The sequence below is a fragment of the Lepidochelys kempii genome, chromosome 5 (genome assembly GCF_965140285.1).
Source record: "Lepidochelys kempii isolate rLepKem1 chromosome 5, rLepKem1.hap1, whole genome shotgun sequence".
NCBI lineage: Eukaryota > Metazoa > Chordata > Testudines > Cheloniidae > Lepidochelys > Lepidochelys kempii.
This window is the reverse complement of record NC_136384.1, coordinates 99,929,906-99,946,014: the sequence shown is the minus strand read 5'-3', so window position 1 is coordinate 99,946,014 and position 16,109 is coordinate 99,929,906. Positions and strand designations below refer to the sequence as shown.

The 16,109-nt window shown below is 43.3% G+C and overlaps 1 protein-coding gene across 1 annotated transcript in view; it reads left to right on the top strand.

Annotated features, from left to right (window-relative positions):
* Positions 1-4,725: 4,725 nt before the first annotated feature.
* Positions 4,726-16,109, top strand: part of CFAP95 (cilia and flagella associated protein 95) — a 54,060-nt gene continuing 42,676 nt past the window's right edge. The window contains exon 1 of the mRNA XM_073346245.2: positions 4,726-4,903. Within this exon, the coding sequence (XP_073202346.2) occupies positions 4,806-4,903 (98 nt within the window). The 5' untranslated portion in view covers positions 4,726-4,805. The remainder of the gene's footprint in view (positions 4,904-16,109) is intronic.

Here is a 16,109-nt window from a genome sequence, read left to right as displayed (position 1 = left end):
CCGCTGCTGCTGGGGCAGTCTTGGGCCACCATGCGCCCCCCCAGCAGAAGAGTTTGGATGTGAGAGGGGTTTGGGGTAGGAGAGGGGGTGAGGCAGGCTGGGCGGTGCTTACCTGGGGGGCCTCCCTGGAAGTGGTGATGTCCCCCTTGCTCAGCTGCTAGGAGGAGGTGTGGCCAGGCAGCTCTGCATGCTGCCTCCACCCAGGGCACTGCCCCTGCAGCTCCCATTGGTTGGGAAGTGGCCAATGGGAGCTGTGGAGGCAGTGCCTGCAGGCAGAAGCAGCATGCAGAGCTGCCTGGCCATGCCTCCACCTAGCAGCTGAGTGAGGGGGATGTCACTGCTTCTGGGGAGTCCTCCAGATAAGCGCCACCCAGAGCCCGCCTCTCCACATCCCATGCCCCAATGCCCTGCCCCCTCCCACACCCAAACATTGCTGTTGGGAGGGGGGAAGGCATGGAGCCAGGTATGGGGCCTGCTGGCCCTGTCACACACACCCCAACGCTAGCTGGGGGACCTAGGCCATGCACTGCCGCCCGCTCCCCCCCTGCACCAGTGGGGCTCCTGGGCCGCTTCCCACCCACCCCCAGCACCTGTGGGGGCCCCTGGCAGCCTCGCCCCAAGTTTTAGTCACTACTATTTTTAGTAAAAGTCATGGACAGGTCACGGGCTGTGAATTTTTGTTTACTGCCGGTGACCTGTCCCTGACTTTTACTAAAAATACCTGTGACTAAAACCTAGCCTTACTCATTGTGCTTCGATGCTGCAGAAAGGCATGAGGTAATGCTTTGCTTTTTCAATCAGGGTAGAAGAGGGACTAAAATAACCAACACAATTTGAATCGGCTTCTTATTCTCCGGTTCAGCTTGGCAGAGGAGGCCCTGCATAAAAGTTTGTTTATGAACACTGGAATGTCCCAGGAATCCTCCATAGAGCTCTCTAGAAAACTTTCCTGGAGGTATTCTGCAATCCTCTCCTAAAGGATTCTTTGGAGGGCTGCCTTGTTTCTTCCCCCTGTGGTAGGAAACTTTGCTGTGCCAATCGGCAATTACTTTTGCAGGCACCATAGCAGCACATAGGTGAGCCGCATATGGACCCGATCTGCAGCCTCATGCATTCAGGAGCTTCACCTTGCATCCTCCATTACCCTCAGGAGCAAGATATCAGCTGCTATCACTCCCACCTGTGGAAAATGCTGCCAGTATTCAGAATAATAATCCTAGGCACTTGTAGTGATATCCCTCTGAACCACCACCCCTCCCCCCCCACACACCCTTTGTCCCATCTTGCCCCCTGCCCCCAGCCAAACTCCTGGGGCTCCTGCTGTGCAGTGTGCCTGCCAAGGGATAGTGAGAAAGTTGTATTTCTAACTTGTTTGGATCAAGTGTGTGAGTGTACTCACAATAATGCCTCTGCCTATTGTTTTGTTAGCATATGCAGATGTGCCCTTGAGGGTTTCCTCCTGCACACCAACTGAGTGGCTCCATCTGATAAGGAGATGAAATAAGAGGAGTAAGGAAGATATATTCCAGGAGTTGCTACAATGCTTGGATGCTTCAGAATGTGAGCAGAGATAATGGAGAGCGACTAGCAATGAAAAACTGTGACTGGACAGTCAGGATAGGAAACAGGCAGAAGCAGAAGATAAAGCTGCTCAGGGAGCAAACAGACATGTTGACATCCCTGACTGAACTTTAGGCAGAACACCTCTGTGCTCATTTCCCCTTGCAGCCCTTACAGAACTGCCTTCCATACCCTCCCCATGCTGCCCCCCCCCAAGTACACCTGGATGGAGTTGTTTCAGAATGACAGCTAGACTTACACATAGCTGTGAGAGCCTCAATGGCAAATGTGCTCTTGATTTTCATGTTCCTTCCAAAAGATAGAAATGTTTGCATCATCATCCCATACTCACATAATGATACAATCCCACCACTGAGTGCTTGTTTCTTTCACCCAGAACCAACAGTCCACCATGTGCAGCTGCTCCATAAATGCCAACAGCAATCTTGAATTGTTTCTGACCATGGCACACAGCAGGCCAGACACCACAGTGTCATCATCAGATTTACAGTTCATGAAATAGTGCAGGATCAGCCGTGTTGTGTTCATAACAGTCACCACAACTTTAGAGAGCAGTTCAGGATCCATGCTTTCTGACAGGGATGGCAGGTACGTAGTTTACAGGGTCTGTTGAAAAGTGGTATAAAATGTACTAGGAAGCCAATGGAATGATGGGATGGAGAAAACTGCATCATGGGATACTGAGCACTCTCCCATGAGGCACTGCAAACCCTTTCCAGAACACCAGTGGCAGATGGTGGCAAGTTGCACAGTAGGATAGCTACCCACGGTGCACTGCTCTGTGTCCGCAAGCGCACCTACTGCGGATGCACTCCACTGTCCTAGGAGCATTGTGTGGATGTGCAACAGTGGTTTAACTAGAGTGCTAGATGAATGTTGATATAACTTAAGTCAACTTAACTTTGTAGTGTAGACATAGCCTTAGAGAACACCAACATCAATTAAAGGCTTAATTGTAATTTGTAAAGAGAAGTAAATGGGCAGCTGACTTTAGTCATCCATAAACATTTACAGACGTGCTGAAAAGGAAGAAGTGAATGGCAGTTTAAATACACACTTTTCAGTTGTTCAATAGGGCAAACTAAAAGTTAATCAACTCAGTCTGCAACATGTATAAATATTTAAAGTGCAGTTCTAATCTGAAAAGTGAATGAAAATGGAAGCACCTTACTTAACAGATCTGCTCCCTGAATTTATTCAGGGTTTTATTTGCCCACTTTAATGACAAAAAATAAGCTTCCACTACATTTTATTCCTATTATTCCAGCAGAGCTAACATAGCTAAGAGGGTAAAAAAGTTTGAACTAGGTTTCTCTTCCTTCTTGACAATAGAATTCTGTGCCAAGTTCTAGTCTGTTACACCAGTGCTACCCTACTAGTGACAATGTAGTGAATTTACTGGTGAAATCAATGGGTTTGCACAGGTGTTGCCCTTGCCATATTTTGGCCGATAGAATTGTCATTACAGATGCTGACGCACAAGGGGCAGAGTTACTTTCATTTGCAGGGTCAATAGTTAGAAAAACACTTTTTTTTAAAGCTTGTAAACAGAACATATTTAATGTGGAAATAATGGAGACAAAATAGGTATGAAATCCCTTAATGACACTTTTTGCCAACACTTTTCAGAATAAAACCATACTTTATATAGAGAAGGAAATTAAAGCAAAACATCTTATCTCCAAAGACTTGGACAATATTTAAAAAAAAAAAAACTGCAAAAAAGTGAAGTAATACCAGTAATAGCAGAAACAGAAATAACATGATATTGTTAGGTAATGTTACCGTTTTACCATCTGAATCCTGTTATGTAAATGAATATTTAGACTCTCCTTGGAATAATGCAGATTTATTACAAGTCCGATTTGAGGGCATAGAAAGTAAGTGGAACTATATATACTATTTTGGATTTATTTGCTAGAGGTAACTTTAAATCATCTGATGAGCTACAATTATAATCACAATACTTATGCACCTACTTGTCCAAATGGAGTGAAGATTTAAAATATCAATAAAAAAAAGTCCTAAACTATTTAGACTACTTGTGGGAGTCATGTCCAATCTTGCAAATCTTTAGGGTGAAATCCTGATCCCACTGAAGTCGGTGAGAGTTCTGCCATTGACCTTAATGGGACCAGGATTTCACCCGTAGCTTCTAAGGCCATCTGTATTAGCTGGATGGCACCTCTTGTGACCATAGCAGGAGCAAAACCAAAATTATTTATTCAGCACTGAATATGCAAAATTGTCTCTGATCCACCCTGCCTGTCTGGTCTCCAGAGCAGGAATACTGTTAACTTAGATTGTAAACTCTTTGGGGCAGGGACTAGGGTGACCAGACAGCAAGTGTGAAAAATTGGGGTGGGGGATAATAGGAGCCTATATAAGAAAAAGACCCCAAAATCGCGACTGTCTGTATAAAGTCTGGTCACCCTAGCAGGGACTGTTTGTGCAGGAATCAGCACAGTGGGGGACTAGTCCATGACTGGGTCTGCTGGCAGCTTCCAGACAACACAGGTAATGATGAGATACCTGCATGGCCCCCTAGGGAGCTGGAAGTCATCACAGCACTGTTTGTTTATCTCTTTGTTGCCTCTTGTGCCCTCCAGGCTGGGCAGATGGGAGAGGTTAGGCAGTGAGGTGCTGCGGTAAATGGGGGAGGAGGGTTCAACTCCCCTCAGTCCCTTTCAAAACGAAGTCACGTTTTTTATCACCGCTTTAATATATGTTCTTCTTTACTGGACTACATTTCCCATCATGCAATGCGTCGCATTGTCCGTTGTTCGCTCCGGTCAAAGCAGAGCGTTGCATGCTGGAAAATGTAGTCCTCCTCGGGGCGGCCGTTCCGCGCTCCGGGGCCACAGGCTTATAGTCCCGGCCGAAGCGCGGAAAGCTCTCTTCGCTCCACCCGCTTCCTCGTAGCGTCTCTCGTTACCAAGGGGATTAGGCGGCGCCTGCGTAGGAATGTCTCTATTGTACCTGGGAGACTTGGCGCCTCAAGAAGTAACATCTTGTAGGGGCTATTGCTGTGCTGAGAGGGAGAGCGGGGGGCAGCGTTACCCCAAGGGGTTGGGAGCAAGGAGGCTTCTGTGGGGAAGTGGGGCGGAGCTGCTGGAGGGGGCTAGCCCCTGCGTGTGAACGGCCGCGAGGGGAGGCTCAGTGCTTAGGTCTGGGGGCGGGGGGTCAGTACAGTGCAGTGCCGCGCCAGAGGGACCCACCTGAGGATGGACATAGGACCCCCAGACGTGCTGGAGCGCAAGGGGGCTTTGACTCTGCGCTCGCACTGCGTGCAGTATGGGAGACCCACCCTAACGTACCGCTGGTAAGAGGGCACCGCTTTTGGTATCCCTGGGTCTGTGAACATACGTGGTACTCAGCAAAAGGCCCGGGGGAAAAGACACCCGCTCCTCCCTTGTGTACTCCACACCTCCTAGAGATGTGTGTTATGTTCTGCTATATATAGGACACCCTTGCAAAAAGTCACTCCCCTGGGTTTTTACATTATGGTGAGCTTTGGCGAAGGAGGGGTGGGTAGATTTTGGCCTGGTTTGCACACCGTTTTCGTACTATGGTTGGGTTAGGGGTGTGGTTTGTTTGTTCCTTTTGCTGAAATAGTTATAACCGGTAAGGCCTTGAGCATGGAGGAGTTATATCAGTATAAAGGAGCCTTAAAGATAAAGCAGTACAACTGTTGTATGCAGACAGTTGTTCCTTTGTGCCCAAGCTGGTAAATTTTCATGATTTTTTTTTTTTGTTTTCTGATTTTTGTTTTAAAAAGTGGATCTTTTTAGGAGCAATTGGCTTTTTTTTAAAATAGTATTCTAGAACAGAGCTATTTTAAAGAGTATAAATACTGCAATCTCCAAAATCCTGTGCTGTCAAGGCCAAACTCTCAGTAAGCATAGGGGCTATTTAGGACCCAGTGGCTCAACATTTAAATAACTATAGAAATCTAAGGTGGTGTAGATCTGGTTCAGTGGTTCATGGAGGGGGTGGAATAAACCCTGTGAACACCTAAGCAGAGGAGAAATAGAAGCAAGATGCACATAGGATCCCTCAGAACTAATTTGCATAAGACTCCTCTCTTCATCCTGGCTTTCCCACAATAATGACTAGCTTAGCTCCCCAAAATGAGTAACTAATACACTAGTGATGATGTGAGGAAGAAGAAGGGGAGGAATATGGGGACCCCTAAAATGGGGAAAGAATCAAACTTCAAATGTGTTCAGATTACTAGTATTTTTGAAATGTGCTTAGATATGTGGCCATGATGATTGGGTTATAAATACCTAAATAGATCTCTAGAGAGTGCTAACAATTATGGGCTGTATTCTGGTTAGCCCTTAAAGTGGTGTAGCAATTTGCACTCTCCCCTATGTTCCCCCTCAAGTGGTGTGGCTCCATACTACCCCCAACTTGGGCATTGCCTACCAGACACCATAGAGCCCTCAGCTGATTTATACTGAAAGCCCCAATACATATACATCTGCCAGTTTTAACTACTGCCAGCTATTTTGCAGATGGTTTTATTATATTATCCACACTCGTTACAGGTCTGCCTGCCCCCCCCTCTCTCTCTCCATGTTTGTATTATGATTATTTTTAGTGTATGGTGTCAGATTATTTTTGATTCATGCCTAATTATCTTCACTATGCAAAAATCTGATACATTTTTGCAGTCATAATTGCGTCATGAGTAAATTCAGGAGTGTTTATGCCAGTATCCTTTTCCATATATATATTTTCTGTACTGTGTGGATTTGAGCACAGCACTGTTATTGAAAGCTTTTCTGAAAATCACTGGGATAGTAAATTATGTTCCTGCCTTGATATTTGTCTGGCAGTTTACTTAGCATAGCCAAAGTTAAGCACTGAAACTGTTTGTGAGAGATTCATGCATCTGAGATGTGAAATGTATTGTGAGGAGAGAATGTGTTATTTCGTGGCATTTTTTCCATATCTGAAGTAAAGCAATTTATTGTAAATCTAATATGTTGAAATCATAAACAGAAGCAGTATGTAAGAAGAATAACTAAAGATGGAATTTTAAATGGAAGGTAAACTTTAGAATTAGAGAGTTTTTTCCACCCATTTTATGGTAGTGTGGTTCTGCTAACTTCATTATGATTTATGAGCCAACTAATAATTAAAGGTATGGAAAATTTATAAAGATCCATGTGTGTAAAATCACCAAATACCAAAAACTGCTGTACTCTTGGTCACTTCATGTTTGAAAGCAGACAAAGCAGAAGCAGGAAGCCATGTTAGGCAACAATATAAAATCCCCCTATCCAATACACGTATAAGGGCCAGATTTTCAAAGAGAAAAAACAGGATGCCTATTGTGGCTAATGAAGGGAAAAGACGATCCCAAGGATGTTTTCAGTGGGTGGTGCTGAGATGTGCATGGGAGAAGTTTTGCCATCCTTCTTCTCAGTCATCCCTATTGAGTCCTCAGCCAGCAAACCTCTCTCCTACATTGAACCCACTGCTCTGGACATGTCATAATTCATGAGTGCTTGTGTCCAATCTGACTGAATGGTGATAGAGGCTCTCATTTAAAAAAAAAAAAACAGAAATGAAAACAAAACTGAAAGCATCTCCTGCTGGTGGGGTGAAAGTAAGTTAGAGGACTTACTGGTACGCCGGAGTCCTGAGCAGGGGCACGTGGCCTCAACTGGAAGAGGTAAGGCCTTAAATCCCTGGGCCCTTTAAATCTTGGTTTAAAGGGCCAGGGCTCCAGCTGTGGTAGTGGCGGCTGGGAGCCCAGGGCCCTTTAAATCACCCCCGAGCTACCAGCTGCAGAAGCAGCTGGGAGCCCCAAGGCTCGGGGGTGATTTAAAGGGCCCAGGGCTCCAGCTGCCACTACCGTAGCGGAGTCCCGGGCCCTTTAAATCACTGAGGAGCCCTGCGGGCTCCCGGCTGCCACCGCTACCCCAGGGCTCTGGGCTCTGGCAGAGCTTTAAAGGGCCTGGGGCTCCGCTGTGGTAGCAGCTGCTGAAGCCCCGAGCTACCCGGGGGCTCGGGCAGCAGGGCTCAGGCTGGGATTTAAAGGGCCCTGGGGGTAGGGGGTAGCAGCGGCTGGAGTTCCGGGACCCTTTAAATCCCCGCTGCAGCCCCAGCCCGCCACTGCTACCCCAGGGCATTAAATTGCCCTCTCTGAAAGCCGGTCCTGGTATGGCACACCGGCTCTTACCGGTATGCCGTGCCGAGGCGTACCGGCTTACTTTCACCTCTGCCTGCTGGAATGTTTAATGAACCGACCATTCACTCTTCAGTCTCCCTGCTTCTATCTATCCCATCTGTCTGTCTAAATATGTCTATGGCCTTCACTATCTAGCATCTCTTTTCCTCACAAAGGTAAAAATCACAGTCATATCTGTCTTTCTTCTTTGCCATGAAGAGGCAGGTTTAGGGTTTTTTAAAATACATGAGAAAGAGATTATTATGCAGGAAAGTATTGGGAGGAAAGGGGGTGAGGGTTGTGTTTAGTTCTGAATGAAGTGAGGTTAATAGTCCATTTCATCTGGCAGTGAGTTCCATAGCTTGGGGCCAGTACCTGTGAAAGCACTGTCTCCTGAGGTTATTAGGGTTGCCAGGCATCCAGTTTTTGACCGGAATGCCTGGTCGAAAAGGTACCCTGGCTGGCAGTGCAACAGGAGCCCAGGGCTAAGGCAGGCTCCCTGCCTGCCCTCGTTCCACACAGCTTCCAGAAGTGGCAGCCAGGTCCCTGCAGCCTCTAGACTCATGGGGGGGCGGCTCCACAGTTCCCATTGGCCTTAATTGCCTATCTTTAAAATTTTCCAGGAGGTAGGAATCCTATTTAGCATTAATTGAAATTATAGAGAGATTATGGGTCAAATTCTGCCTTCAGATACTCAGATGTAACTCCCATTGATTTCCTTGTGAACTCTGCATAGGTACAGTAGAAACCCAAAGTTAAAAACACCAGAGTTACAAACTGACCAGTCAGCTCACCTCATTTGGAACCAGAAGTACACAATCAGGCAGCAGTAAAGATGAGAGAAAAAAAAAAAAAAAAAGCAAATACAGTACAGAACTGTGTTACATGTAAATTACTAAAAAAAAAAAAAAAAAAAGGCGGGGGGGGGAGGAGCAGCATTTTTCTTCTGCATAGTAAAGTTTCAGAGCTGTATTAAGTCAATGTTTAGTTGTAAACTTTTGGAAGAACAACCATAATGTTTTATTCAGAGTCACAAACAACTTCCATTCCCGGGGTGTTTGTAACTGAGGTTCTGCTGTAGATGGGGTCAAGAATTTAGCTCATAGTCTCTAATGATTTCAGAGTGAAAGGCAAATATACAACATTTTTAAAGTTAGAGTTCTGATTCACGTACAAAAAACTTGTTTGTAAAAATACACTTTCGGATGTCTGTGCAAAGAGAGGAATTGCACATGCAAAGGCTAATTAGGTATCAAATGGTTTGTGCATGCATTTACCTGATTTTCCATGCAAACATGGTAACTGTTCATGCAATCACCGATGCACTTTGTCTGTATTTTCTCTATATGGATTTGCATATGTGAAAATTTGGCCCATAATCTCTTGTTGCTCTGGCAAGGAGTATAACAAAAACATCAGGGAAGGGGACCTCTTACCACTTAATAATTGTATGTATGTATAATGTAAACTTTAAGGCAGATTCTTATTTAAGTAATGCAAAACATGAAAAAAAATAACTAGGTCACAGAAACATGGGAGTAGCCTTGGATGTGATGTGCAGAAGTATGATAACAAACCTATTTGTTTTGGTGAGTGGTGAGCTAATAAGAAAGCCATCCTGATTCTCAAGTTAAATAAAGAAAAAGCATTTTGATCTTCAAAATGAAAATAATGAGAAATCCTTTTATTTTTAGAAATAAATCATCAATTTATCTATCCCCTGGCATTTCTATTATTAAACTGAGTTTCAATAAAGTGATTTTTTTATAATCTAAAATACATTAAAAATATGCTCTGTTAATATGGGTCCAATTTTATTTATTTAGTATAAAATAAGGAAACTGTAATAGTTAGATCAGTCTTTCATTTTAAATACATTGTTGTAATATTAGCCTAAGCAAATTAAAGTAACAAATTAGTTAACTACTTAATGTAATCCAATTATTTTTTATAACTGAAATTCAGTTTCAGAGCAGAATGATCCAACATATCTTTAATTGCTTTGATGTTGTTTTGGATTTATGCAGTTTCACAAAACAATGTGTGTATTTCACTCTGAGTAATATAATATTATTCCTATTACGTATCCTTTTTTCAATATTTTATGATGCATTACTGTGGCCTTACTTGTATGTCCTACACTTCCTCTCCTGTATTCCTATAAGACTATAGTATTTCATAAATACCAGGTGTTTATCTGGTAGCAATCATAAAGGGCATCAGGTTACATTACACAGGATGAAGAGCTATGCCCTCCCAGATATAATTGTACACAATGTATTCAGCTGTTGCTAAATTAGAATGTTCCTGATTAGAATGTAGAATACTTTCTAGTTTTGATCTATTTAATAAGCTGAGATGTAAAAAGGTTTTTAATGTTTAATTTTTTATAATCATAGTAGGATTTGGGCATGAGAGTTATGATCTTTCATAGTATGATTACAAGAGGAGCAATATGTCCTGATTAGTCTGTATTGTCAGCTGGCAGGCATCTGTTCTACTAGCAAAAGTCTATATGAGTAGGTTGTATTTATCTTGACTTTATTTTTTTAAAATTTAAGACTTGATTGTATTTCATACAGAAAAAGAAAGTTGTGTCATGAATACAGTATTGAGAAGAGGAGAGGGTGCCATCATATCAGAGAGAGTGTGTACTAGAGTGGACAGTGGCAGATGAATGACCCTGGTGGAGTGGTGTCATTCTCGTCTAGCTGAAACCCAGGGTCTGTCTACACAGCAAAGAAAAACCTGCCACTGGCCAGGGTCAGCCGACTCTGGCTCAAGAGACTCGGGCTATGGGGCTGTTTCACTACTGCAGCCCGAGCCCAGACATCTACATTGTAATCTACATACTGCAGCCCCATAGCCTGAGCCCGTTGAGCCTAAGCAGGTGTCTAGTTGCTGTGTAGACAAACCCCAGAGGCCATTCTGAGCAGCAACATTACACTACAGTTTTTAAAAGGGTGAAACAAAGAATAACTGATCCAACTTCAACGACAAGGGTAATTCCAAACAGGCAGAATACAAGTACCTGAGTTAGAATTTAGCAAAGAAATCTGGTTTAACATCGAGGAGTCTGGTGGCACCTTAAAGACTAACAGATTTATTTGGACGTAAGCTTTTGTGGGTAAAAAACCCCACTTCTTCAGATGCATGGAGTGAAAATTACAGATACAGGCATAAATATACTGGCACATGAAGAGAAGGGAGTTACCTTACAAATGGAGAACCAGTGTTGATCAGGCCAATTCAGTCAGGGTGGATGTAGTCCTCTCCCAATAATTGAGGAGGAGGTGTCAATATCAAGAGAGTGAAAATTGCTTTTGTAGTGAGCCAGCCACTCCCAGTCCCTATTCAAGACAAAATTAATGGTGTTAAGTTTGCAAATGAATTGTAGGTCTTCAGTTTCTCTTTGAAGTCTGCTTTTGAAGTTTTTTTTTGTTGAAGGATGGCTACTTTTAAATCTGTTATTGAATGTCCAGGGAAATTGAAGTGTTCTCCTACTGGCTTTTGTATGTTACCATTCCGGATGTCTGATTTGTGTCTATTTATTCTTTTGCGTAGAGACTGTCCGGTTGGGCAGTGTACATGGCATAGGGGCAATGCTGGCACGTGATGGCTTATATCACATTAGTAGATGTGCAGGTGAATGAGCCCTTGATGGTGTGGCTGATATGGTTGGATCCTCTGATGGTGTCGCTAGAGTAGATATGGGGATAAAGTAGGCAACAGGGTTTGTTACAGGGATTGATTCCTGGGTTACTGTTTCTGTGGTGTCATGTCATGTCACCTGACTTAGGCTCAAAGGGCTCAGGCTATGGGGCTGCAGTATGTAGTTTACTATGTAGATGTCTGGCCTCGGGCTGCAGTAATGAAACAGCCCCATAGCCTGAGTCCCTTGAGCCAGAGTCGGCTGGCCCTGGCCAGTGGCAGGTTTTTCTTTTCTGTGTAGACAGACTCTCGGTTTCATCTAGACGAGAATGACACCGCTCATTCATCTGCCACTGTCCACTCTAGTACACACTCTCTCCTGCTGTGGTGTGGTGTGTAGTTGCTGGCTTGCCTCCCAAAGTCTGTGATAATGAGGAATCATTTTCCAGGATAGGTTGTAGATTGTTGATGATGTACTGGAGAGGTTTTAGCTGGGGGCAGTACGTGATGGCCGGTGGTCTGTTGTTTTCCTTGTTGGGCCTGTCCTGTAGTAGGTGACTTCTGGGTACCCATCTCGCTCTGTCAGTCTGTTTTCTCACTTCCCCAGGTGGGTATTGTAGTTTTAAGAATGCTTGATAAAGATCTTGTAGGTGTTTGTCTCTGTCTGAGGGATTGGAGCAAATGCGGTTGCATCTTATGGTTTGGCTGTAGACATGTGATGTGTCCTGGATGGAAGCTGGAGGCATGTAGGTAAGTATAGCGGTCAGTAGGTTTCCAGTATAGTGTGGTGTTTATGTAACCATCACTTATTTGCACTGTAGTGTCCAGGAAGTGGATGTCTTGTGTGGACTGGTCCAGGTTGAGGTTGATGGTGGGATGGAAATTGTTAAAATCCAGGTGGAATTCTTCAAGGGCCTCTTTCTCATCGGTCCATATGATGTAGAGGTCATCAACATAGCGCAAGTAGAGGAGGGGTGCTAGAGGACGAGAGTTGAGGAAGTGTTGTTCTAAGTCAGCCATAAAAATGTTAGCATACTGTGGGGCCATGCAAGTACCCATAGCAGTGCTGCTGACTTGAAGGTATAAGTTGTCCCCAAATCTGAAATGGTTGTGACTGAGGACAAAGTCACAAAGCTCAGCCATCAGGTGTGCCATGGCCTTATCAGGGCTACTGTTCCTGACCGCTTGTAGTCCATCCTTGTGTGGAATATTGGTGTAAAGAGCTTCTACATCCATGGTGGCCAAGATGGTGTTTTCAGAAAGATCACCAATGCATTGTAGTTTCCTCAGGAAGTCAGTGGTGTCTCGAATATAGCTGGGAGTGCTGGTAGCGTAAGGTCTGAGGAGAGAGTCCAAATAGCCAGATAATCCTGCTGTAAAAGTGCCAGTATCTGAGATGATGGGGGGGTCCAGGATTTCCAGGTTTATGGATCTTGGATAGCAGATAGAATACCCCTGGTCAGGGCTCTAGGGGTCTGTCTGTGTAGATTTGTTCCTGTGCTATAGCAGGGAGTTTCTTGATCAGATGGTATATTTTCTTTTGGTACTCCTCAGTGGGATCGGAGGATAGTGGCCTGTAGAATGTGGTGTTAACATCTTTACTCTCAAAAATAGTGTCATGGGATCTTTAATGATTATGAGTGACCAGGTTGCCTTGCTTTTACAACACATCTCCTTTACAATTGGTCCTGGTTCATGACTAGGGTTACTAGGCACTATGATATTACAAATAATAATGAGTGTCTGAAAGATGAGGTAATGCACGTAAGAGAACTCTCCTGATTTGCTACATACTTTCTCTTTGCACTTTTATATTCTATTCTTTTCTAACTGTAACATTCAAATGCTTTTAAAGTTACCTAGGAAGCCTTGTTGCCAAGAAGCAGCCACGTTTTCCTTAGTTGAAAAATCTGTTGACTTCAAGGAGTTTTTCTCAATTAATGTTTTCAGAATTTTGCCCTGCTAAAATGTGATCACCCCCACACACGAAAGGACTGGAAATCATGCAAGTGTAGATTTTACCATAGTATTTCTAGCATTTTGTGCTTTCAGTCCAGTAAAAATAATTGTGATAATGGTTTTTCTCACAGTAGTTTGATCGGTACTAGAAAGTGTAGAGGTGTGTGAAAAGGGCAACATTAAAACAAAACACACAACCAAACTTTTGCTTTGAATCTCAAAGGTCAAAATTGTAGGAGGGATAAAGATTACATACATGTCAACTGTCTCTATTTATTGTTTTAGCAATATGTTTGCCATTTCCCACCCTGTGTCCCCCTAAAAGCTCTTATGTTTATTTGTCCTTGCTCTGTTTGTAAAACACTAGGGAGGGATATAATAGTGTGGCCATCCAGTCAATATGGTGTTCTTTAAGTGGGGTTTATAGATGATCACTATCTCTGAATATCAGGTTAAATCTGTTATTTTATCTCAAAAATATCCCCAGAATATAAGACAAATGCTCCTCTCTGGCAATCCAAATATAGTCGTGATGAACATAGAAGAGGCGGAGCAGCACCTTTCCAACATGCATCTGCTATTTTTGGTCACTTTGGAATCCCTCTGCTCCCACTCCACAATTCAGAGCTTGGCAGTCATGAGTATGACAGGGAAGAAGAAGAAAGCACCAAACATCATGGTATTATCCCCTCTCAGCCTTATGATAGTGGAATGATGATTAGCACTGAAGTTAATGCTGCTCATAATGTGGTAGCATCAGGGTCTTGTCCATGGTTTGCAGAGTGATGTATTGCTGCTGTGGTGGGAGGTGGCCCATGGCAGTATGGTTCCTTTGCCACAAAGAATGAGGAGCCAGGCCTGCAGATCATTGCAGAGGGAAAGCTTCCTTGTGGAACATTTGGAATCCAGATTGTTTGGAGTAAAGTTTCCCAAAGATCCCCAGGTTCTGTGGGTTTGGAGATCATACCTTCCGTCCTGTCCCTCTGTTCCCTGAGAGGAGCTTTAGTTTCCTTACCCTCCTTACCCTTTTGCAAACAAAAATAAACAAACAAAATTAAATAAATATGCAGGGGAGGAATAATGCTTCTTTCCATTATTGGCTACAATAGAAGAGTTGTGTAACAGAGATCCCAATATTATTCAAACTTAACCTCTTTCTTCCTGCCCTCTCAAACTGTGCAGGCTCTTGAGTATTTTTATAGCACTGTATAAAAGCCTGAATGGTTCAAAGTTTCTGCCACTCATACACATGTTGAGTAGAATCTTATTCTGTGAATAGGCCTACTGAAATCAATGACATCACTCATGGAATAAGGTTTCAGAGTGGTAGCCATGTTAGTCTGTATCAGCAAAAAGAACAAGGAGTACTTGTGGCATCTTAGAGACCTTAAATTTATTTGGGCATAAGCTTTCGTGGGCTAAAACCCATTTCATCAATAAAGACTCGGAGTGGATGAGTCATTACACAAACTAAAAACTATTTCCCCATGCTAATTTTTCCCCTACTGTTACTCACACCTTCTTGTCAACTGTTTGAAATGAGCCATCCTGATTATCATTACAAAAGGTTTTTTTTCTCCTGCTGATAATAGCTCACCTTAATTGATTAGTTTAGTTGGTATGGCAATGCCCATTTTTTCATGTTCTCTGTGTGTATATATATCTTCATATATATCTTCCTACTGTATTTTCCACTGCATGCATCTGATGAAGTGGGTTTTAGCCCACAAAAGCTTATGCCCAAATCAATTTGTTAGTCTCTAAGGTGCTACAAGTACTCCTCATTCTTTTTACTCATGGAATAAGTTACCAAGTGTAAGGGGTGGATCAGGCATGTATGAACCAAATCTTTAGTGATGAATTTTTAATAATATAAATTGATTTTTAATCGTTGTAACTTTTCATCTTTATTTTACTAGCTTTTGGTCTTTCAGAGTAGTTAATTTTCAGGAAAACTGACATCTGTCACTGGCAATTAACACAGTATTGTGAACTTGGGTAGCTCAGTGGCTAGCTAGTAGTACTGCCAACACCCTGTGTTTAAAAATCACAAGTCAAGCCTAGAAAATTATAAGATTGGCTTAAAAATCACGAAAATTTTTAAAAATAAACAATTTGGGGTTCCTTTTCTTTGTCTTCTGGTTTCTGAGCCTTAGGGTACACTCAGCTCATGCTTTCAGGCATTTCTTTGCAACCATGAGGATTAGAAATACTCTTTTCTATGAAAGCTGAGACCCCTGTATAATCACTTGACTCCAGGGACTAGGGCTTTAAAGAAACACCAAATATCAGGAGACTTGGCTACAATGCCATGTACATTTGAAAGTCCCTGTTTTCTCCTTTTGATGAGTTACAGTGTTGGTAGACGAAGTATTATACAGTATCAGGATAACAATGATCACTAGAGTTAAGATTGCATAAAGCTTTCTATATGAGTCCTGCTGTTTTCAGCTGCATTTTATTTCTGAAATATTCACTTGGTCTTTGCCCAAAGATAATTTATTTATTTTGAGGGAAAACCAGCTCCAACATTTTTGACCATGGGGTAGGGTTGCCAACTTTCTAATTGCACAAAACTGAACACTTTTGCCCCAAGGCTCAGCCCCTTCCCTGCCCCTTCTCCGAGGCTCTGCCACCACTCACTCCATCCCCATCCCTCTGTCGCTTGCTCTCCCCAACCCTCACTCACTCACTCATTTTCACCGGTTAGGGGGTTGGATGAGGGCGTTGGCTG